The following is a 25,473-nucleotide window of genomic DNA, read 5'->3' as shown; positions in this document are numbered from 1 at the left end:
CCATGTCTTTACCCAAAAATCCTTTGATAAACATAACAATGATTTATAATGTAGAGGAATTTCACAGGAAATGCCAAGTTTCATAGAAATGTGGAAATGTATTGTTTTAGCAAATATAGGTTTAGGGGAGGGTTATTCATTATTTCATGATCTTGGTATTCTTGTATTTTTTAAATCCTTTTAATAGGTAAATGCCTTTCACAATTATATACTTTGCCTTACAATGTAACACAGCATACGATTAACTCGTTCACTATGTGACCAATAAAGTAGAGAGTGAAATAACACTTTAAAATAATTTATTTCAAAAGACATCTACACTGATTAACAGATTAACATAACTATATAAAATATTTACATGAAGCACCACTTGCCAAATCGGCACAATTGCCTGTCTAAGAAGCACGCTAAAGAGTGACGCAAAACAGAAAAAAATTTGACAACATAACAGCCTTCAGATGTGTTGATTTGGAAAACAGAAGCTTTATATGCTGGACTGAGGAATCCACATGTGCAGCTCACTGGTACATTATTGGTGCTTATGTGCAGATTGAGGCAGATTAAAGTTGGTCAGAGCCACCTCACATTACGACAGGCAGCAGCTGGACTGTTTTGAAACGCCTCCCTGTGGATTGAGAAGACAATGAATAAACAATTAGAGATCAAGAATTCCATCACTGTAGTAGTAGTAGTGTCTTTCACAGTGACCAACATGCAGCCTATGTGCTGTTTTTATAACAACTAAATGAGGGTTTGGTTGGTTAGCTTCTGCTGGCGATTTACCATAACTACACCATACTGGGGGTGCAAATCATGTTTTGTCATTTACGACCAAATGTTGTATTCTGATTAAATACATTTTTTAAAGCAACATAAAATCTGCAAATATTCCATACAGCCACAAATCTGTTAATTTTATCAAGTAGTGATGCACTGAAATTTCAATGGCCTAAAATGATTTTTTGTTTTCAGTCGAAGTTTTCAGGTTTTAAAATCATTAACAGAAATGCTATGTTGTTTTCAGTTGAGTTCAATAAAGTTCAATATGCTGATTTCATGCAGCCGCCATTTTCAAATCGAAAGCGAGGCTCCGGTGGGAAGAATCCCGGAAGTACAGATAGACAACAATGCCTTGGACTACCAACCTGAAGCTTCTGCTGCGATTTACACTATTGGATATTAATATCCGATATAGGCCATGTATATAGTTTGTTCCTGCTTTTTTTTACGTTCTGATTTATACATATATATATATATGGTACAGTAGATATATATATATATATTATTTATAAATGAATTTCACTGTATATTCTAAAGTATGAAAGAAATGTATGTAGTACGTACATTTACAATACGCACAATACGCCATCAAATTCGCGACTGGTTTACTTCCCACCGGAGCGACTTTAAAATGGCGGCTAATAAAAGCAATTTAAAGCACACCTGTCCATCATAATAAGCTTTGCGCTTTTTTTTTTTTTTTTTAACTTTTGATAGAGTTTGAAAAAGTCAGAGCTTTCAATTTGTGTTTAATCTAGAATGAAATGTTTTGGCTCTGTAATGTGTTGTGACAGGTCACTGTAGCGTCTCACTTCAAGCTGTACATGAACTGTTTATTTCTTCCTCTTTAGCACTAGGTACAGCACAAAATAAACAAATGAACACCAGAAGGTATGTTGAAAGAAACAATATAACTTATTGAAGTGTATAAAGTCTCATGTAACCACTCTATCTGTGTTTTAACCATAGAAAGAAGACAATAAAACCACTTGTAAAAAATGTCACGTAATGATACATTTACCTCAAATAAAAATAAAAACACCTCTAGACAGGAGCATTTTTCTAAATATATACGCTTTAACATATTCATTATATTTTAACTTAACCTGTTGTCTTCATTATTTAATGCATGTTTGAATAATTCTGTCATGGAAACAGGTTTAAACTATACTACATCATTAAAAGTTTATATAAAAACTGCCTTATGTGCAATTTAAATGTTGATATGCAACACAATATTTATATTAGCGTTGATTATTAAATAAGTTTGATTAACTGACCATTAAATACACTATTTTTTGGCTGAATGAACACTTTAACTTCAGTTTGGGTGTTTATTTTGTAGGACATTTATTTAGGTGCATCACTATTAACGAGATGATAGTTATAAAACTAGCATGCAAATGTTTATTCAATTTCATATAACAAAGCGTAATTCATGGAACCATCTTTTCTCTTATTTAAAACTATAACATGTAAACCTAGGCCAGTTCAATTGCACCCACCACCCCAAAAAATGGATAGACAAAACATTGTTTTTAAATAGTACAATGCTACTGCATCCCCAGATGTTACTTCTCACCCACTTTCAATGTGTCAAATGTTGATCCTTCAAAATATTTAACAGCATCCTTAATAAATACTAACCATTTCAGTATTCTTCAGTATGCCCAGCACCCAAAAGATTAGACATAAACAGAGATGCCACTTGGGCCATGTACCTAGATGAGGTCCTGTTAGCATAGGATGCTATGCTACTGACCGTAAGGGTTTCTGGCTACCTGTCTCTGCTGCTGTCGCCGGTATTCTTCCTCACTAGCAGCGAGAGCCTGAGCCATGGCCAGATCCTCCTGCTCCTGAGGACTAAAATGTACAGTCAGCTATCAGCTCTGTTTTGTAGCGCACTCCTGTTCGAACTCGTTCATCAAAATGAACAAATCTATTCATTTGGTTCATTCGGCGAAAGAAACGAACAAATTGATTCAGAAAAATTTGTTCATTTTGATGAACGAGTTCAAACAGGAGAGTCACGAATGTGCATCACAGAACAGAGCAAGGCGAGCATTTGATCTTATAAAACTTAAACTTTGTTATTTATTTTTTTTTTTTAAATGACCGATCGTTTCGCTTGATAAGACCCTTATTTATCGTCTGGAATCGTTTAAAGGCCTTTGAACAAGTTTGCAGTTTGTACTGAAAGTTTCTTTTGGACCTTGAACCGTTTGGTTCCCATTGAAGTCCATTATATGGAGAAAATCCTGGAATGTTTTCATCAAAAACCTTAATTTCTTTTCGACTGAAGAAAGAAGACATGGACATCTTGGATGACATGGGGGTGAGTAAATTATCAGCAAAAGTTTTTTTCAAAAGTGAACTACTCCTTTAAAGTCCCCGTGAAATCAAAATTGAACCTATTTACTTTGTTAGCGCATATTACTAGTCTTGTGGTGAACAATTAATCCGTGCAAGTGAATATATATTAAAAAAATGTTTTACCTTAGTAATCTTTAATCAAAATCTGAAAAGTTACTTCCGGTCTGGAACGGTTTCTTTTTCTGATGACGTAGGCTTCACAGTTTGGGTGGGGAAACGCTTAACCACTCCCCTCAAACCGTTAGTTTGCTATGAGCGAGAGATGGAGAGGAGGAGCGCTAGAGTAAAACCCTGCCCTCTGTTCAATATTCCGTTTCACTTGGAAATACGTCACAGCACTGGAGAAAAATCGTTTGCAACTTCCGCTTCACGGGGACTTTAAGTGTAGTTGCACCTGCTTGTGACCAAGTTGTTATACAATACAGCAAGTGAGGGAGAATCAGAGTATGTACAAAAACTAGTGCAGCTGATTGAGAAAGCCTTGAGAAATTATTGAAATACAATTTAACAGTATTTATAACCCTTCTTGCTTTCTTTTTAAAAGACAGGTGTTGGTCTATTATTATTACTAAATATTTAACATGATAGCTTCACCATTAAATATGATCTGAGTTTTGTTTTCGTACAGTGAAATACAGAGTTAATAACCCTCGGTCGATCCGACTGTCTGGGGGCAAGGATATAAAAACGCGGAAATATAATCTGTAGTTTTCACAAAAGCCCTGACCCTATCAAAAGTCTTTTTGCTGACATATAAAAAATATCTCAGTCCAGGTGACAAGGAGAACGAGTAAACATTGCTCATTTACATATACTACCTACACTGTAACAATACAAAGCAAGTTGATAATCAGTAGTTACACTTCAAAACTTATTGCATAAATGTTTTGCATCTAACTACAATCTTGCAAACGTTCTAGAACTGTTAAAAGAACCAAATGTCAAACTATTAATTTCCCAGTATTTTTATTTTATTTTTAAGGAATAATTTATTCTGAACTGTTTAACAATAGTAATTTTAATAAAAGTCTAAATGTTTATTGTTAGGCCAGAAGAGTTACCTTAGAGTAGGCTGGCTTGTCCGAGCAGATTCAGCCAGTGACATTTCTAAAGCTCTCTGGAGGGCCTGCTCCTCCGTCTGAGAAAAACAACAACAATGCACGGTTCAAAATCAAATACACTCAAACATAGACTTTTAAAAACGATCTCAAAATGAGCAACGCACCAGCCCGCCTTGATACGACACTGATGAGGGAATTACATTCTGTGCTGTGGGAGACACCATGGGAGGAGATGCAGGAGATGTCCATAATGTACTGAGGGGCAAAAAAAACAGTAATCAGTACCTGAGAAAACACTCAAAACGTGTGTCATTTCAATTGCCGCTCAAAAGTCGACTTTGTGAAAGTAATTTTAATGAGCAAGGATGCATTCAACTGATCAAAAGTGAATTTATAATGTTAAATGCTGGTATAAGCATTTAAAGATAATATTCATGTTTTCTATCATGATTGTGAAAAATGTCACCATTGTAGTTCATTCATGCTGCATCAAAAATTGCCATAGTGACTCACATTCATTCAGGGATAAAACTGAACAACGTAATACTTTTTTTTTTTCCTTTTCTAGTGTAAGCAATGAACAAACAAATGGTTCGACTTTCAGATTGTTGAACACATTTGTATTTGGACATTTCTACCATGTGACAGCTTATGCAGCAGCGAGCACCCATGTGACTAGCTGAAGACTGGAGTAAAGATGCTGAAAATTCAGCTTTGCCATCACAGGAATACATTTCATTTTAAACTATTTAAATAGAAAAACGTTTTTGTGTGTGAAATTGTAATATTTCACAACATTACACTTTTTACTGTATTTTTGACTACATGCATGCAGCCTAGGTAAGCAAAAGACTTTTTCAAAAACATCTACCAACCACAAACTTCTGAACATTCACTTGACATTTCTGAGGGGATCGCTTACACCAAAAATGCTTACCTGCTGCTCTGAGGTCTCGTGTTTCCAGTTACTCCATTAGACATGGTCCTAGAGCTCCCTCTAGTGGATGACGCCCCAGAGTTACCAGAAGAGGAGGCTTGAGCCCTCAATAAAGCAGCATGCCTAATTAAAACAAACCCCACTATTACTAGTGTACTAGTCCTCCGGAAAGCATAACTTATCATTATTAAAAGTAAACTACTATGCTTACCCTGTTTTAGAGACTGGCTTGCCGTCAGTCTTACAGTCATGGTCGAGTGGATGTCTATGTTTGAGACAGTAGTTCAAGTGGCACTGGTCACATGTCACCCGAATCATTTCCTTCTGCTTACAGCCGCCCTTGGAGCATTTATTTGTAAATATCTGTTAGGGGATGGAAATCAGGTCAGAATAGATTTTGCTGAGACATATCTTTCTCTCTTTTTCCTTTTGCTGTAATTTATAGTATCATTTCCAATAGTAGTCAGACAATATAATTATGTTGAAGTGATGGTGCTTTTTATAACGTTATCCGGTGTTAAGTGATAAATCCTATTTGACATTTGTAATGGCCATTGGCCACAATATAGATCTCATCACGAATTTGATGATTTTCTAAAGGAATTAGTACAGGAACTGTAGGTGATTTTAATTAACATGTAGATAAGGAAAAAGATTAATTGAGATTGTCATTTACAGACATTCTCAGCTCTATTGGAGTTAGACAACAAGTGTCAGGAGGACCCACTTATTGTCGTTATCATACTTTAGATGGAGTTGAAATTCTGCAACAGAGCAATGACATCTCAGATCATCTAATCTCGTGTTTACTACATTTAGCCAAGGCTGCGGAACCAATGCCCTGTTACAAATATGGGAGAACTATCACTTCTAACTAGAGCCCGACCGATAAAGGATTTTGAAGGCCCATACCAAATGTTTTTGGGTTTTAAAATCCGATATATATCGGCCGATATTTTATTTATTTATTTAAAACTGGACATGATAGTCACAAATTTTGTCATGCTTATTTGAGTTAAGAGAACTGATGGGGATGTTCTTTTAATTGTTATTCAAGCAATGTGTGTATCGTGACCAACTCAACGAGTGTTGCCAACAGGAACGGTGTAGAGTGCCCTCTGGTGGACAAACTATACAACTCCAACACTCATGACATGGTTCAAGCGTGTTTCGTCCGTTTTTATTTTATTTTTGAAATATTAATTTATCGGCCATTATAACTGCCGATACCGATAATTTGGAAAATGCCTAATATCGGCCGATAATATCGGTCTGGCTCTACTTCTTCTAACAATAACTAAAGATCGCTTCCAGAAAAATCTTCCTGATCAGTTTCTATTCCTCTGCATTCCAGATAGCCCAGAAGAACTGGATGTTGCAACAGGAACTACTGACTCTCTCTTTTCCAGCACTTTAGACACGGTTGCTCCTTTGCACTTATTGAAGATAAAAGGAAAATTGTAAGACGCTGTGATATTACAAGCACACTCGGGCTCTCAAGAGAGCAGCCAGAAAAATGGAGCGCAGCTGGAAAAAAACAACAACAAAAAAACTAGAGGTATTTCGCATTTTGTGGAAGGAAAGTGTTACTGCATACAGAAAGGCCTTCAAAACGGCTAGATCTGCTTACTTTTCAACTGTCTTAGAAGAGAACAAAGACCACAAGAACCAGACCGGCTCCGGCTCCATACCGGTGTGATGAATCCGATCTTCTAGCAAAAGGAACTGGATGATTATTTGAATAATGCTGATTCCGATCTGAATTTCGACTTGTGATGCGGCCTGAATCACGGCCAGTGGAGAACTGGCGCCCTGGCTGAACATGGTTTCTCAAAAGTTTTTTTTTTTTCATTCTGTCATCTGATGGAGTTTGGGTTCCTTGCCACTGTTGCCTCTGGCTTACTTAGTTGGGGACACTTAATATTCAACAATATTATTGGTCTGACTGTACTGACGCTGTAGTGTGAGAACTGACCTGGATTTATTTATTTATTTATTTTTTGCTTTATAGAATAAATGATCATCTTCACAATGAACTGAATCAACATGCTGAACAATACAGTATTTTTCATATTATCACTGTGAAGCTGCTTTGAAACAATCTGTATTGTATAAAGCACTATAAAAATAAAGGTGACTTGACTTTTTGCTTTCGTGCTACCTTTCGTTTCCTCTGAGCAGGGTCAGATTTGCAGTCTCTGTCTATGTGTTCCCCAACTTTGATGTCTGGCATTTCCCCTCTTCTAATGGGAATGGGGGTGTTGCACAACGGACATACAGGAACCTGGACATCCTGCACAAGAAAACAAACATGCATCAGCCACAACTTCTATGTTTTAAGCATTAGTTAAATATACAGTGGGCCAAGATTATTATTCATTAGACAATTATACACACCTTCTTATATGATGAAGTGCACTTGTGATTTGCATAAGTTATGTGGTCTTTGCAGAAAATTTCTTCACAGGCATCACATTTCATGGGAAGAAAATCTGTAGTGTAAACACAGGACATTATGAAAAGACCAAAACAGTTTTATACCTCAACTAACGCTGAATCACAAAGAGCACAGCGATGTTATAAACCTTCTTAGTGACCTGTATGGGGTTTTGAGTGTATGATGGCTGTTCAAGTGTGTGTAAATAACTTATGGCAAATAATAGAACTAATCGCTGAAACTACACATCATAAATAAGGGTTCAATTATCAGACAATGTTTTTGATCAACTTGACTAAAAACTGCGCAATTAAATGACCCGACTGACATTCTGGTTTATCACATGACTAGATTTTATGGTTATTAACAAGGTCAGAAAACAGGAAATGCCACACCTAATGTAACCATTCACCATGTAAAGTCCATATACAAACATTAATAATTCACATGCTGCACGGGGCTCAACAATAATGATGGCCTAATGGTAGAAACAGCGAGTGTGACTTTTCATAGGCTTAGAAGCATTCGTTAAAAACAGGTTTGAAATTGTTAACAATTTTTGCCGGGAATGCCATTATGTTATTTTTATTACACGCTCTCCAATTCTGATTGGTCAATCACAGTACTTTCGAAAATGGCCGATGCACAAAGCAACACTGTATTACCGCTCATCCAGAAAAACTCAACATTCATGTTCATTTTTATTTATTTATTTATTTGGTAGACAGTTTATAAGTAATAAGCAGGCTAATGATTATTATCACCCTGTCTAGTTTACAAAGCTGTCATGGAGTTTATAGCTGTACAAGTTTAACTTATTATTGCCAAAGAAAAAGCTAATACTGTAGGTTATATAAATGTTTTTTATGTGAAATAAATGTAGGTTTGTAAAAGTAGAAATGTAAACGTTTGGAAAAAGTCTCTTCTGCTCTGCCTCAAGGCTGCATTTACTTTATTCTTGTGATGACGAAGACTTCGGTCACATGATCCTTCAGATATCATTTTAATGTTATGATTTTCTGCTGAAACATTTATCTATTCATATTATGAAAAATATTTGAATGAATTGTGCTGCTTCATATTTGTGTAAACCTTTATACAATTTATTCATTATTCTTTGATTAATAGAAAGTTCAAAAGACCAGCATTTATTTTAAAGTGACATCTTTTGTAACATTGTAAATGTCTTCTTCAAGTTAATTTGTACTTGTTGAAAAAAAAAAGCATTAATTTCTGCCAAATAACATTTGAAAGATACTGTAAGTTGTATCGTTCAAAAGTAGTGTTTTGAGGCCAGTGAAAATGTTGACAGGCAAAGTAACAAGTCTGACCAGGCCACTAAGACTACTCTGCCTTTATGGGTCACAGTGTTTATTCTGAGAGAAAACACATACCGAGACGTTTGCAGGTCTTCTCTGAGCAGTGCTCCCCGAGATCAGGAAACTCCATGGCACTGCGGTGAAAAGCCTTCAGCTGCTGGACTGGAAACATGAAAACAAAACCATCACTTCTGACCGACAGTGAGCTGTTGTCATACCAATCAACCAAGCTGCCAATACCAACATCATGAGTCAACCTAAAGAGTAAAACAGGCTTTAAATGCCGAAGGCGGCCTGTCAAGAGTTGAGCTGATCCATCTTGTTTAGCATGATAAGCTAACGCCATTACGTAACTGTTGTGTATCTGGAAGCGGCTTCACTTTGAGCGGCGATCAACTACAAATGCTGAATCATACCGGATTGGGAACATAGTTAGAATACTAAAACTCTCAACTACTTATTTATTATAAACAGTTGACGTAATATGAAGGGGAACAAACACCAACTTAAATGTTGTTAAAATTAGGTACAATAACTAGACAGCAACACAATTTCGTTGAAGACCGAACACCGGGAAAGGTGAAATGAAACGTCAAAATCGCGCGATGTAACGTTGACGTTAACGTTAAATAACAGCTAACGTTACAGAAAGAAATACAATATCTGGTTGTCGTTTGTTTTACGTTAAAAACGTTATTTTTAACCAAGGTATTTCACTTGGAATGACAGTAAATGTGTATCTTACCGAAATAATACGCAAATCCAATTGTACGTGCCCCCAATCCTTTCTAAAGCCTTTCGCTTTGGACGAGCACAGCCAGTTTGCGTTTTTCTAGTCGTCTGACTCTGCGGGGTTTTGAGATGTCATCGCTGGAGGTGTGAATTTGGCAGCAACAGGGGATTGTATTTTCAAAATAAAAGTACGTTAGTCTTCTTCTTCTTCTTCTTCTTCTTCTTCTTCTTTTTATTTGGCGGTTGGCAACTATTTCTTGTGCATCACCGCCACCACAGGACTGGAGTATGGCATAGGAGCTACTGTCTTATTCTTTACTATTATTAAAACAAAATATACCAGCAATTTCACAGTTATTTATAAAAAAAAAAAACTTTATTCCTATATCCTTTTTAAAAGGCCTGTACTTTTCAAAAAAGAAAATAATAGATCAAAATTCTCCCTTGAACTTCTGTCCAATATTGTTTTAGTTTCTAAAGACATTTTCTTTGCTTTCAACTCATTAACTAGTCGTTGCCTTGCTTCATTGTATTTCTGACAGTACATTATTACATGCTCTACGGTTTCAGGTATATTACTCTGGCAATACTCACAATTTCCATCTACATGCTTTTTTATTAAAAACATTGTACTATTCAACTTTGTATGACCCAACCTCAGTCAGCACAATTTCTTCCTCTCTTGATCTGGTTATGTGTGTTTCTTTTCCCACTTTCCCTTGTATCCTATATAGATGTCTTCCTGAGCACCCATTATCCCAGATATGTTGCCACTTTTTAATAGTTTTAGCCTTAATTATGCTTTTTATCTCTGCTTTACTGTATTTTACATCTATATCTATATTGCTTTTATCTGTTACTCTCTTTGCATGTTCATCAGCCATTTCGTTACCTTCCACTCCTATATGGGCTGGAACCCATACAAATGTCACCCTCCTTCCTGATGCTTGTATTCCATTTGCTAGCTGTAAAATTTCAACCAAAATATCTTCCCTTGAATCAGAACGATAGTTCTGAATACTGTACATTGCTGAACTTGAATCAGAGGCAATTACTGCCTGCAGACAATTGTTGGACTCTAGCCACAAGAGTGCTAACCATATGGCAACCAGTTCAGCAGTACACACTGCTAGGTCATCATTTATCCTTTTTGCCATTTCTATGCCCATCTCAGGAATTACATAGGCTACCCCTACTCTCTTCTCAGTGTTTTTAGATGCATCTGTAAAAATCTTTACACACTCTTTGTATTTTCCTGTTATATAGTTGCTTACTCCATACTTATCCACTCCATCTTTCTTCTTCACTTCCAATAGTTCTAAATCAACATTCAATTCTTGTAACATCCACGGAGGCATGATTGGATATGACACTGTTGGGCAGATGTTCGAAGATCCAATTCCCATGTTATTCACCTTATCTTTTATGACCCACCCATAACTTTTGATTTTTATACTTTCTTTTTCCTGACATTCCCTTAATACTATTTGAGACATGTGGTTCTCTTTATGCCCCCTGATATTTGCCCAGTATACCAGTGCTAGCTGGTCCCTCCTCAATTGCAGTGGCATCTCACCCACTTCTACTTGCATTGCAGCTGGAGAAGTTCTTATTGCAGTACGTTAGTCTGGTCGAGGTTTCTAAGACTATTGTGCAGTTTATGGCTGGGTGTCCCAAACCAGCACGTAAGTTGTTTATCTCTGCTGTATTGGAGCACTTTATCGTTGTTGCTATCATACACAACGAATGATTATGATTATCATGATAGCATGCAATGCAGTCAATTCAGTAGTAAGGCCGGTTCACACGTTTTTAGTTGTTAAAAGCGCGAGATGGGGGTCAGAAACAATAATCGTAAGGTCTAGAAACGCTTTTTTTTTTTAAATAGTACTTTTTATTTGAGCTTTGCGTATTTTGAATAACATGACGAGACGCAAGCACAACAGTTATTGACGTCTGTGGTCTGTCTAGCACGTGTTTTGAAAAGTATCCAGTGGAATGAAAAAACAAACAAACAAACAAAAAAAATACTTTTCATTGTGCAAAATCAATGCACGGGCATTTGTTAATAATGCAATTGTGGGATTTGCACTTCCATATTAAGAGATATCAAAAAAGGTAAGTTTATGAATATTGATTTCTGCAAAACCGATTTACACTAGCCTACTTATATATTCTATAAAATAATTCAATAATATAAAACAAATATTAATGAATTATAATAATAATACTTATAATTAATTATTTTATAATAATATAAAGACATAATACTAAGTAATGCCCTTTTTGATTTAATGATCTCTGGCTATACAATTATTTAATAAATAATTAATTTAAAGAAAAAAAGAAAACATACTATAATAATATTTATGAATATTAATTTCTGCAAAACCGATTTACACTTGCCTACTTATAAATTCTATAAAATAATTTAATAATAGAAAAAAAATAATTATTATAATAATATTTATAATTAATTATTCTATAATAATAATTCAATAATATAAAAAAAAATATTACATTATTTTTTTAAATAATAAAAAAAATATCCAATAGCCTTAAAAATAAGCTTCTATTGAATACTTTTATAGAATTTATAAGATATTTTCCACAAGGAAAAAATAACACACTAGCTTCCACTGGCACTTTTATAGGACTTTTACGAGTGGAAAGCAGCTTGGCAGAATTGTGCTTCCGGTTGGTTTTAGAGTTCCTTATCGTTTCTGGCTTTCGGCGGCCTTTACCAACACGCCCTGCTAGTCACGCTCTGGCTGACGTAATCACGTTATTGCTAGAGATTTCCAGAAAATACCACAAGAGGACGTGATTCAGCAATTTTCTTATTAAAAAGTAAAAACAAATCACTACCATGGTGATCTCGAATATTATTTGAACACATTTGATATTGTGCGCTGTAGTATTTTTATTTTATTTATTTTTTCGTATATATATATATATATATATATATAACAACAAAAATAATAATAATACAAAAGAAAAATATACCATATATATATATATATATATATATATATATATATATATATATGGTATATTTTTCGTTTGTATTATTATTATTTTTGTTGTTATTATTATATGCATCTATAATCGTTTTTAGTTATATTATTTTTTTTCTCTTACAAAAAAAAAAAAAAATATATATATATATATATATATATATATATATATATATATATATATATATATATATATCTCAACTCAAACTATTAGATATAAGATTAGCAACATAGTTTGCTCTGTGACTAAAAAGACTTTCCTTGAATTTCATTCGGACATTATATTTTAATCATACTGTTAACATAAAGAAATATAAAACCATTTCACTTTATATCTCAATTTCAATCTGTTTACGAAGAAATATTTTAATCACAAGAAATATTAAATTTTCAGAAGGTGGCTATTCTCTCTGGAAAGTGCTGGAAAGGTAAATGTCACAATGACAATGCTGGAAATGACTCTGGAACATTGTGGCTGCATATGTGTCATCCTTTGCTCAGCAATAAAGGCTGTGTTCTCTCTTTTTGACTCTTGCCAGGTCTTGTATACATCACATCAGATATCAGAGGAGGACTCCGGACTGGGATCACCTGTCAGAATTTCGACGCCATGGAGAAGAGGTGTTTAGAAAAAGGGACCTTAGTTGCTGCAGATCTGTTTTGTTATAATTACCAAAAAATCAGGACACTCGGCCTGGCAAACAGATACTCAAATGATACTTGAAGTTTACTCAAAGATACCTTATTAATTTCAATACATTTAACGTAGGCAAGTGTCCTCTGTATGGATTTACAAGAAAATTGTTATATTTCAAGACCCAAATTCAGATAGGCTTCTCAGAGGTCACTCAACATGTTTTATTATGACGGGTTTCAAAAATAATGAATGAAATAATGATAGAATTAATGTCTCTTCTGTATTAGAAAAATAAATATATACAAATAATAAATAGCTAAAAGAAATACCTCCAAATTGAACAAAAATAGCTCTCAAACACTCACAAAAACAAACTAACAAAATATTTTTATATCTTTAGTGTTCTTCCTCTTTATCCTGTTTTTCTTCCTCATCCTCCTTGTTTGTCCATCTATATTTGGCTGTAGAGTTAATCTTTTCCTGCAGTTTTTTTAAAACCAGGACATTTTCATCACTTTATAAAAAAACAGCCAGGACGGACAGGACAGGAAGTGAAAACGGGACATGTCCTGGGAAATCAGGACTGTTGGTCACCCTATACTTAAGCATTACTTACTATGACAATATTTGGACAACATAGAACAACATAGACAATAGCAATAATTAAGAAAAGCAATATTCTTTAATGGAATACCACAAGCTGGAAAAGGAAAATATGTGTCTTAATTAATTTTTTTTATATGTTTTGTGTGTGTGTGTGTGTGTGTATGCCCTGCATGTTTTCACCACAAGGTGGCAGTAATGTTGTTTTCTTATAATATTTTAGTGGGACCTACAACATATCCTTAAAATGTTATACTTTTAATACTTTTTAATTATACGTCATTACAAATATGCCTGTAAATGTATACATAATATGCTTTCAATATTACTATCAAATTATGCAATAGAATGAATAGTTATATAGCCAGAGATCACTAAATCAAAAAAGGGCATTATTTAGTATTATGTTTCAGAATCTGTCATGCAAGATTGACGTTCTGTTCAATGTTTACATCTATAACCCGTAGAGCATCAATCCAAGATTTTGCCACATTTGCTTGGTATAATTTACTAAATTAGGCATATATGCCTATAATAACGTTCGATAAATCCCATGAACTGAGAGCTGACTGTCACAGTTACAAAACAGCACCAATAGAGAAAGTCAAGATAAGGTCTTGGTGTTTTTTGTATGATATGATTTGACTTTCTGTGCTTAATCTTATGTTTTGTTGCCTTATGCCGGGCGTACACCAAAGGATTTTCACAGTCTCAGACTAAAGACTGGCAGTCTTTAGGAATCTTACTTAAGTCTCAGCGCACTCCTGTCGTCTCGATCGTTAAATGTGAGGTGATAATCTGCAGTCGGCGACCCGATTTATGCCAGTCTTTCTCTAGTCTTTCATATCAAACAAGTTTGATATTATCGCAAGTCCAAAACAATCAACAACCGATAAAATCGTTCTCAGAAAACCGGAAACAGGAAGCCATCAAGAAACACTTTTTGTAATATACATCCGAAGTCCTCAGAGGTCATCCGGAGTAACTTTCTGAATCCACTTCTGTCTGTTATCTGGTTAAAAAAGGGTGGTTTTACCTGGGTGGTCAGGTAAAGCATTAGTCTCAAATTATTTTCATACAAGTTCAACCAAAATAAAAAAATCTGTCATCATTCACTAACCCTCATGATCCACACCTGCAGGACTTTCATTCTTTATATAAAATAAGATATTTTGAGCAATGCCTGTTTTCGTCTTCATAATAAAAAGCAGTGGGGTCCAATGCTGTTTAAACACGAGGGTTAGTAAATGATGGCAGAATTTTCATTTGAAGTTGAACTATCCCTTTAAAAGAGCGTGAAAAAGCAATGCAGTCGAGAAGATTAACAGCTAATGTGCAGGCTGTGAAAACACATGGATTCTGAAACCCTCAATAATCTCTAACAGGTTAATTAGTCTATTGATCACTCAAGCAATGATCCAGTTTAAAGATCGGAAATTCGTATATTTGCAGAATAGGTTTACACAACACGCATAAACACCCTCGCATTTAAATAATCCAAAACAAAGAGCACCCAGTCGTCGCCTCTCATTATGCAACAGTGCTCAGTCATGCTCCTGGAGGCCCGTGTAAAAGATCACTTCGGAGCTCATCTCCGATTCTTCCCTGGTACAAGAGCACCTGGCTCATAAGCTGCTAATTTTGTTGCCAGATGGCACCTCTCGGAGAACACCTGCTTCATCATCGGGATTCCTTTACGTCGGTGAAACTCTGTCTGCTTGAATGGTAAAATGATTGCAATAATTTCATATCCGCTTATTAACCCTTCTTTGCAAGAGCAAACGTTTATGCCTACAAATGTGCCGTGGCTTTCTGCCAAAAAGTCTCCCTAGGTCAGCCTCCTTTTCGCTGTGCGGTGACAGTGTCTGTCAAATAGCATCATAAACGCTTTTGTTTAGGGGCCGCTCATCACCGTTTCTCACTCACCCTGTCAGCGGTGTCACAAATTTCCCAGGTGTCCAGTACTTGCAAAGCATTTCACTTTTTTTATAGGTGTGTTTGACATTCCTTGCCTCATACACACATTCACACCTTCTAAACTGTGGGGGTTTCCTGCTGAAATGTGACTACACTCTTCTACGCTGAGCTCTAAAATCCTCATACACTGTAAAAATGAAAAAATGCTTTATCTAATTAACAAAAAACTTGTGGCAACAGATTACAAGCAATATTATTTATTAAATTTAACAAATTAGAATTGAATTGAGTAATAATTAATCAAATTAATTCCTTAAAAGTTAACCATTTAAAATGAGTAAAACTTACAACAACAACAACAACAACCAAAAAACATAAACTGAAGTCACCATTATGGTGATCTGTGTTTGTTTTAAAATGACGGTTTTCTCCTTCCGTGATTCTGCTTGTTAACATCAGGTGTCTTCAATACCGCCTCCCATGGCCGGAACTGGTATTACGATACCTGCCGGGCCGGGGCTAGTAATTTAACATGCTAATTCAGGTTAATATCTCGGCAGCACTATAACTTGTCAGTTTTTTAATGACATCTTTGCACTTATTTCTTCTCATTCTTTTGATGCGTGTAGCTCATTTTTCGTATATTGTTACCTCAATTATTACATATGCCACCTTTAATTAATCGTTGACGACCGTCTGTTAGTGAGATATTTTTGTTAATTTTTTTGGTGTAAACTATTTTAAATGGTTAATTTTTAAGGAATAATTTGATTAATTTTTACTCAATTTGTTAAATTAATTAATAATATTGCTTGTAATCTGTTGCCACAATTCTATTGATTAGATAGGATATTCATTTTTACAGTGTAGGCTCATGAGATTCAGAGGGACATGCATAATGCAAACGTTATATATGAAAATTTGTATATGTGGTGGTCTCTGTTGTCCTGAAGATGTTGCTGCGAAGTCAGTATCAAATAAGCAATTGAGTCTTATAATGAAATCTCACAGCTAAAATGTAAAAAGTTGCTGGCTTAAATTAAGTACAGTCAACTTGAATGTTTAAGTCATTTCAACTTAAATTGCATTAAACTGAGTTGAAACTTGTAGCTTATAAAAAAAGTTGAAAATTGCTAACTTATTTTGATGAGTTAAAGCAATGTAAAAAAACATAGCATATATGTTGTTATATATGATATTTGAATTTTTACAGTAAAGCTAATTTAAAAGTACATGATCAAACTTTCTTTGCACTGAAGTATTTTCAGTGACCCAGCGGTGACCAACTCCTTGAGTCCAACTATAAACAAATAAGTCTTTCTTTGTTTTGTCCTTACATTCAGTTGAGCGCATCCAGAAATATAAGCTAGGCAGTGACTCTAAATTGGATAGTAATTACTGCCACGACAAATTGAAGGGAAGCAATCCAACGTATTTTCTATTATGAGATAGTATTATTCTTGGTTAATAATCCCTTTATGCATGATTGAATTTTGATAGGCTGTCTGAATGATAATTGCGCGTAATAAACCATTGCATCTGAAGGCTTGTTAAGCTTTTGTGATTGGGCATATCAGTATTTCTTATTAAGAATTGCAAAGCAGGTTTGGATGTGTACATTTTAGCTCACTCTTAGTCTAAATGCATGCAAAAACTCAACACAAAAAAGGTCTAATTTGCCTAAAGTTTGTGCTAAGGTGTTAAACACTTTTAAAAATAAAGGTTGTCGTTAGAAGGGTTTTCACACTATTAAAAAAAGTTTCAATGGGATTCTATATAGAACTCTAGGGTGACTCAGTTTTAAGGAACCCAGAAATGTTATTAAGGTTATTACAGGTTATTAAAAAACAATTCTAGTAATGAATTATATTTACAAGCTGTGTAGTTCATAACATTTAATTAAAATTAAAAATGAATTAAAGCTAAATTAATTAGTTAAAACTAAATCCATAAAATGATGCCATAATGGGAACCCCTAAAAGATTCTAACAAGCTTCTTTAGAACTAGAGAACGTTGTTATTTTAAGAAATTGTTTGCTTTGAAGAGGAAATAAAACAAAACAAAACAATGCAACTGAAAACTGAACATATACACATAATTCTCACCATACCCATGTATAGATTTATTATAGCCATCACTGTAAACAATTATATGATCAATATTTCTACTTTTTAAAAAAAAAAAAAATTCTACAATATTTCTATAGCCTAGTTATCCAAGATTCGCCTATTTTTTTTTTCAGTTTAATGTAATTTTAGTTGAAATGGCTTAAACATCCAAGTTGTTTGTACTTAGATGACGTTATTATTGCATTAATATTAAAAGTTACTACTAAGAATTTTTTTTAAGTACAATCAATTTGGATTTTAAGTCATTTCAAATTAAATTACATTAAACTGACTTAAAAAATGAGTTGAATCTTGTATAACTTATTAAATAAGTTGAAATGGCTGAACTCATTTTGATGAGTTAAATCAATGTAAATGTCATAACTTATTGATCATTTAATTGTTTACACTACTTCTACAATAATAATAATAATGCTTGTTGTTATTGTTTTAGAATATATAGCCCTGCAATATATTCATAAAATAAATCATTGAAATGTTTCTTAATTCATTTTATGTATTATACAAATAGGCTTCTAAATACTTTTTTGTTGTTGCTGAACAAAAGGAGGCTGCCTTGTCAAAAGTGACAGCGCGACTTGTTACGCCGAGTATCGCCTTTCAGCTTTTTGTTTAAGCAGATTTTCTCAACGAGTTAATGGGCCAGAAGAGGAGGCGGCTCGGGGCTATCGAGTAAAGTTTGAGGGAGGGTGAATGCAAAGGAGGCGTCAATAAACGTGTCAGAGACAATGAACTATATAACTCGAATTAAGAGACGATAGAAGTGAACAGATGGGGTGAGGTATGCAGGAAACGAAATGTCAGGACCATTTAGGATGTTAATAGAAGATCATCATGGCATGGAAAAACGAAATAAACGTGACTTTAATACGGGTATAATGACTTGCTTGAATAGCATGGAAACAGTTATTTTGCTCGATCAAAAAGGTAAAATACACACAAGGCCTATGGCCTATTGAAAACAGCCCACCGCGTGATGGCGCTCATGTATTCGATTTCTGACTAAATTGTCTTCGAAGAGTGGTAATTAAAAAGACACAAGCTCATTAATGTGCAATATATAACTTTTATCAATTAAGCACGTCGACGCATGCTTAAAAGTGACTTGATGCGACGAGTCGCTGACGATGATTAAACTAGTAGGCTAGTGTAAAATTTAGGAGGCCTAATAAACGGGTGAGCATAATGCACCTTTCATGGATGGTGCTGTGGGGACTGGTTTTTGGAAATGAAATATGTCCTATTCGCTTCATAGAAAGAGAACAGCACACACAATTCATTAAGAAGATAGCTTGTTAATTAGCGCTAAGTTAACCTGATTTCTCTTAATTAAAACATCTTTCCTCGTTTACGATGTGGATATATGCAGATCTCCTGGGCTTTGAATTTTCTACAGCAGCAGATGGCCAGGCTGTGGATAATAGTTAACGCTCTCCGTGCCTCAGATCCCTACAACGTGAGCTACCGACCTGGCAGGAGATTAACGGACAGCCAAATCATAACAAAAGAAACGTTTAACCATTACTGGCTCACACTGGAGAGGTATACGACCAGGGCAGGCCGGACTCATAGCCTATAGCAAGGTGATGCAGCTACAGGCCTATTTGGTGTCAAATACAGTTCGAGGTAAAGGGTTGATGTCTAGATTGGTTCTTTCTTTAGGCACAGTTGCCCATATAGGCCAAGCTCATGACAACCATGTCCTCCTTCAATTTTGGGGGGAATTATTCACGTGACAGCGCCGCGCACGCACACACGCACACCAGTATAGCCACTTTTGGTTCTTAAGGGAGACAGTTGTCTCTTCGCATTCAAGTTCCGAGACACTTCAGGAATTAAATGGGGTTAGGATGAAGATTTGGTTATTTTCTTTCTCCGTTGTGTTATATTACTGGATTGAAGTTGAATAATAAGCAATGAGTCAAACTGCACACCCTTCATCTGTGGAAGCTGTAATTAACGGGAAAAAATGCAGGCGGTGGAAAAAAAATGCAAATGATTCTGCACAAAGGCTTCTCACAAATTGGCGTCACCATTTCTCAAATTATATCATTACTATATTTTGAAAATGTTAATCTGTTGAGCGGATTTCCCGAGGGAGTTGAGTAAATTAGTTCTATTTCCGAACTGCCTCACTGCGATGGCACGGGAGCGACAAGCACCTCTGATTTGCTGATTACAATTAGACTCCCCAGTTTGGGCTCCTTCAAGCATTGATAATTTTCGGCATATTAAGCACGTTTTAGCAAAGGTGATAAGTCAGTTTTAATTGAAATGAAATTATTATTCTAATGGAAGTTTGGTTATTATTATTAGGAGGCCGCACTCATTTTAGATTCCTTTTTAATATATAAATGCGGTGAGTAAAAAGATTTTGAAGGGTATTAGGGTGTCAGGATTGAATGAGGTAATTTGAAGGGAATTACTTTCCCTTCTATCAGAAATGAAGTGAATTAAAAGTCCAAATCAATCGCTTTCACTTCTCCATTCTACTTTGACAGCAGCACAATTACAGATAATTAGATGGAGGAAACTTTTAATTGTAGGGATTAAGAAGAGGGGGGAAAATTCGTGATCAGAGAAAATTTGGAAACAGCGTTTCCTGCCTGCTAAAATCGAATCAAAGGATTTGGTTTAAAACACTGGCGCCACGTCTTTTTGCTTTAATTGGAACGGCATCTCGTCGTATCAAATCATCCACAACAATTAATTTAGATTTAATTCTATAATTATCATCAAATCGAATAATGTGCAACTTAATTTAGATAGTTAAAAATTAACGCGCGTGAAGTTAATTGAGTAATTAAACTCCTCAGCTGTTGCGTATTAATTTGCTAGCCTAATTAAAAATGAATTTGATTTTATGTAATGTTAGTGATGCGGGCGTCGGTGTTGGATGGCCGCTTCGATTAGTTTGTTTGGTTAGGCGTTACATCTGAACACCTGCTGTTAATGGGGTCAGTGACGTCTACTTGATTGCACATGCTCATTTCTGGCCAGAGGCATGGATTCAAGGGTGGCTTTGGGTGGGTTCTACTTCTCAATACGCTTCAGTACGTCCAGTTTTGAGTAGCCTACAGATAACTTCCCGTAAATGAAATTCCACCTGCTAATTAGAAGACATCTTGGGTACGGTTGTTGGGATTTCAAGATAGCCTATGATAGTTTTATCATGGTTCCAGGCATATTGGAGAAGTTATTACGTTATAGCCTATATACTGGTTCATGTGTGTTAGTTTTGTGGATGCTGGGTCCAGTCCTGACTCAGACCTTTCCTCTGAGAATTGATCTAATAAAGTTGTGGATGCGTGATTATTGTAAAATGTATATCATTAAGGTGTTTCGAGAGTTTGCACTACACCATGACATTGCACATGCACACTATTGTTTTGGGTGACTGAAAGATGACTGAAATCTAACAAATAAAGAGGTAAACACCTTGTGATTAATTGAGAATGGATAAACGTGCATGTTTAATAAACCGAATCAGATGTCCAGTATACACAATATTGTTACATTTGTCTGTGGTCAATCTAAGACATTATTTATAAATGTGCCCCTTTGCTTAATTTGTGAATGAAACTGCAGAATCCAAATAAATGGCAAATCAGACAGTCTAACAACGGCCCTGAAAGCAAGTCGTGTTCGTCTTATTATCGGGTTAATTAAAGCTAGGATCTGACAATGGCACTTGGTTGTAGAAAAAACGGATTTAAATGCAATGTCTCCCGGGAACGCGTGTCAAGGGCTGCTTTTCATTGAGCTAAGATCGCGCCAGGACGGGACCGCGCCCTGAACTGTCAAAGCTGCAATTATAGAATTCTGACGTTCAAAAGGGGATCTGAATAAACTGAAATATTCATACTTGTGTACAGTATGATAAAATAAGTTTAAGGCACAAAGAAAATAACATTCAAAGATTCCTTAAACTTCTAAAAGCAGCGTTTGTGAGACAGAGGGATAAAAGGCTAGATCTTGAGACATTTTTAAAGGGTTCATTAAAATTTAAACATTGAAATGCAGTGGGGTGCTATTTGGGCTCGAGGTCAAGAGACGAACGGATTATATAGTTCCTCATAATAATATTAATTAAACAATTTGCATGCTAATAAGGTAACAATTATCAGGGCCTCTGTTGAAAGATTCGGGTTATTACAACACGCCAATCCGAGTGCCAAGGGTCAGGGAATGAGTGGGGAGCGAAATTTCAACTCAGATTAACATTATGACAACTCCAGACATTGGCCAAATAAAGTCGAATTAATTCTCTGTAATGAGAGGGGGGACAGGACGTCCGCTTAAAGCGGTGGGATTGATCACCAGTCACAAAAACACAGTTCACTTGCATAAATTGTGTGTGTGTGTGCATGTGTGTGTCTATATATATATATATATATAGCTACATAAATAGGCTGTGGGAGTGCAAGTGTGCAAGAGTGTTTATAATGTGAGATTAAGGTGCACCCAACCACTAGGCTGATGACCTTAACTTAATGCAGAATATAAAATGATGATAGACTAAATAATTATTTATTTTCTCGCTGTTGTTTTGTATTTTTCCCCTTAATGGCACAATGTCGGTTTGCAATAAAATATTAATTAATACTCATGGGAAAGCTGCTTACATTAATACACCAATATTGTTTCAGAGGTGTAGCAAATGTTGTAAGTTTAAACATGCATGATATATTCACAATGACCACAAATAAAGCGCACGCAATGTGTTGCTACATCAGTTGTTTAAATGACATTAATTACACCGGAGTGCTATTTGGCAGGGGAAATATATCTAAATTTCTGTTAAATGTCGAGTGCCTTCTAATTAGCTATCGTGTAATTAAAAGTTCATTTATTCCTCCGGCATATCAAATGAGTAGGGTTCACGTCATTTTCAGCCTTTTTTTTAAGCATTGTGTTAGGCTCGTGACGCTTCTGGTTGTAGTTCGGAATTCAATTTGACAGCTCTGTTTGACGAATATCTTCGGATTAACTTGTGACAAGTTGCCTATAAAATCGCCAAAAAAAATAAATAGGCTATAGTGGGTCGGTCAGTTTGTCAGCATTGCACTAGCAATCTTACCTGTTCACAAGGCAACATTTCGACTTGACGAATCGGTGCGGTTGTGTGTTTGTTTCCCCCCTCGTTTTCTTTTCTTTTGTGTGTGTGTGTTTGTTTGTGTGTGCAAAAGACTCGAAATGAATAGAGGGACATTGTCTCAAACGGCGAGGAATCCGACGCTCTGTGTGGTTGCAGTCCGAGGTGAGATTTCAGTGTCTATTTAGCGTTTAACTGTGTATCAAATCTGATCGCTCTCCCTCTAAGGCCCCCTGTGTAGTCGTGATGTAGTTCTTATCAAAGCCCTCCTGTCTTGTTGTGACAGCTCTGATATTGTTTATTGAGGTGGATGTCAGGTTTAATTAGCAATCGATATGGAAAGCGTTTTCAGACTACGTCTCTGACGTCAGCGCCGATTAACGCTTCTCATTGGTCTCAAATTCCCAGAGCCTAAGCTAATTATTGGAAGCTTCGTGTTGATAAAGAACAGCTCATCCTACTCTCCACATCATGTCCCCTCCTCGCTGGCCACTCTCGCTGCATGTTTTTTAAATTCACATCACCAACCACCAGACGTCGTTTCCTTTTGCCTGGGAGATGATGGACAGCAGGATACTGGATCCACCTCATGCCCAGTTCGGAGGCTCGCTCGGTGGGATGGTGGGCTTCCCGTACCATCTAAGCCACCATCATGTGTACGAATTAGCCGGTCATCAACTTCAATCCACGGCCGCGGTTCCTTTCTCAATAGACGGATTACTTAACGGCTCGTGCGCGGCTTCTGTGGTGAATTCTAACCATCTCTTGTCGTCTGGCTGCGGAATGAATGGAGATAACCAACAGTACAAACTGACAGGTAAGCAAACAGACACTTGTCCTAAACTGGCATGAGGGACTTTGCTGGAAGAAGGAAAGCGTGTTTTTGTCATGTTGTAAAACAAAGATTTTTTTTCTTCTTCTCCCCTACGTTAAAGCTTTGAAGAATAACCCAGGGAAACAAAACAAAGGGTTCTCTCATCATGCTATTGGAACTAAGGCAGACTGACTTTAATAAGGAAGAGAGGCTAATATAAAATATTCTACAAAATTATTGACAACATGTAGGCTACTTCCCTCTCTCCGTATTATTTTCTTGCTATTGTTGCTTTGCCGAGAAAAGAAGGCTTTCTTTTTTTCTCGCTATTCTTTCTCACACATTAATGCAGAAAAATAAACACTCCGAATAATTTTAGTGGGCCCACTGTTTTGGTGGACAGAACTGTGCAAGTTACAAGCGATGCTAATTTATTATTTCTCACTTAGATTCGGGGGATCCAGAGAAGGATAGCCCGGGTTGTAAAAGAAGACGAACTCGTACCAATTTCACTGGATGGCAGCTGGAAGAATTAGAGAAGGCTTTTAATGAAAGTCACTATCCAGATGTGTTCATGAGGGAAGCACTTGCTCTGAGATTGGATTTGATAGAATCGAGGGTGCAGGTAAATACACTGAATTTATCTTTCATGTCTTGTGTGCCCTTATGAAACGTTATGAAAATCAAAAGATGTGAACACATAGGCCTACGTTTTTGAAATAACCCTGTTCTTTTTTTTCTACTTTGGTAATCTTTCTCTCTATGAAATGTTTTTGTACAAAACACGGAATGTCTTAATTTTGAAAATGCTTCTGTTTTCAAATTGCCTTCATTGATGCCAAGGAACATTTTTTAAAGTTTAAATTATTTTAAAACACGGCAAGTGTTTGTGGACGAAATAGTCTTTTGTTGTTGTTTTATAATGTATTTTGAAGACTATACAGTAGGCCTCATTGTTAGCAGAAATAAATAAATCAAGAGACCGACTCAAACAATTAAATAAAATCATTCAAAAATGTATTTTTATTATTCTCTTTTACCTAAAGCCCAAACTCGGGTAATATGCTATGTTTTTTGATATAGGTTGAAACGATAGGCTACATGAATGATATCACAATTCTTATAAAATATGACTAAATTTAATGTGATGGATGTTTGTGATCAGAAGACATTGGTCTGTTCAAATTTCGCAACGCAAGATAGCCTGTTAGGCGTACGTTTGTTATCATTATTTTGGTCTGAAATAATCTAATTTGGCCTATTTATCAAAACTCCTTGCCTAAAATGTATGGAGCGTAATTGGTAACTCGTAGCCTATATGTTTTAGGCTGCGGCCTACTTTTAGAATAGCATTCACGATGGTATATTTTCACACTATTATAAAACTGTGTTGTTTGGATAAGTGCGTTTTATTTTCATTTTATATACCTATTTTTAATTTTCGATTTATTACAACATTCTATTACCATGCAACGCACAATTTAGCAAAATGTTTTCTATTTTTAGTAGCCTATTTCATAAACAACAAAAAAGAAAATACATTTTCTATAACACAATATGCATATTAACACGTTACTTAGCCTACTAATATAGCCTGTGTATATATATATATATATATATA

At 35.6% G+C, this 25,473-nt stretch overlaps 2 protein-coding genes across 5 annotated transcripts in view; one reads left to right on the top strand and one right to left on the bottom strand.

Annotated features, from left to right (window-relative positions):
* Positions 1–282: 282 nt before the first annotated feature.
* Positions 283–9,812, bottom strand: zfand2a (zinc finger, AN1-type domain 2A). 4 transcript variants are annotated; one of them, XM_039675080.2, is made up of 10 exons: positions 9,653–9,812; positions 8,983–9,069; positions 7,549–7,643; positions 7,313–7,444; positions 5,363–5,514; positions 5,152–5,274; positions 4,379–4,469; positions 4,215–4,291; positions 2,502–2,643; positions 283–625 (listed from the first exon to the last, which is right to left on the bottom strand). In XM_039675080.2, the coding sequence occupies exons 2-9, from the start codon at positions 9,035–9,037 to the stop codon at positions 2,535–2,537; spliced, it is 834 nt and encodes a 277-aa protein (XP_039531014.1). In that variant the 5' UTR covers positions 9,038–9,069; positions 9,653–9,812; the 3' UTR covers positions 283–625; positions 2,502–2,534. The 4 variants fall into 4 exon arrangements, with proteins under 4 accessions (XP_039531014.1, XP_039531012.1, XP_039531013.1 ...); XM_039675078.2 differs by having other exon boundaries at positions 2,543–2,643; XM_039675079.2 differs by having other exon boundaries at positions 2,562–2,643.
* Positions 9,813–22,475: 12,663 nt separating this feature from the next.
* uncx (UNC homeobox) overlaps positions 22,476–25,473 on the top strand; it is a 4,620-nt gene continuing 1,622 nt past the window's right edge. Inside the window, exons 1-2 of the mRNA XM_039675068.2 lie at positions 22,476–23,855; positions 24,302–24,477. Of these exons, the coding sequence (XP_039531002.2) occupies positions 23,597–23,855; positions 24,302–24,477 (435 nt within the window). The 5' untranslated portion in view covers positions 22,476–23,596. The remainder of the gene's footprint in view (positions 23,856–24,301; positions 24,478–25,473) is intronic.

The sequence above is a fragment of the Pimephales promelas genome, chromosome 3 (assembly GCF_988280905.1).
Source record: "Pimephales promelas chromosome 3, fPimPro1.hap1.1, whole genome shotgun sequence".
Lineage (NCBI taxonomy): Eukaryota > Metazoa > Chordata > Actinopteri > Cypriniformes > Leuciscidae > Pimephales > Pimephales promelas.
The sequence above is the reverse complement of the archived record's forward strand: the minus strand, read 5'-3'. Positions and strand labels throughout refer to the sequence as shown.

Excerpts from the sequence above, each read along its gene's own strand:
- zfand2a (XM_039675078.2), bottom strand. The coding sequence starts at position 9,037 with ATGGAGTTTCCTGATCTCGGGGAGCACTGCTCAGAGAAGACCTGCAAA. Across the intron at positions 7,644-8,982 it reads GAAGACCTGCAAACGTCTCG|ATTTTCTTCCCATGAAATGT; the intron begins GTATGTGTTTTC and ends TTTACACTACAG. Across the intron at positions 2,644-4,214 it reads ACAAGCCAGCCTACTCTAAG|TCCTCAGGAGCAGGAGGATC; the intron begins GTAACTCTTCTG and ends TGTACATTTTAG.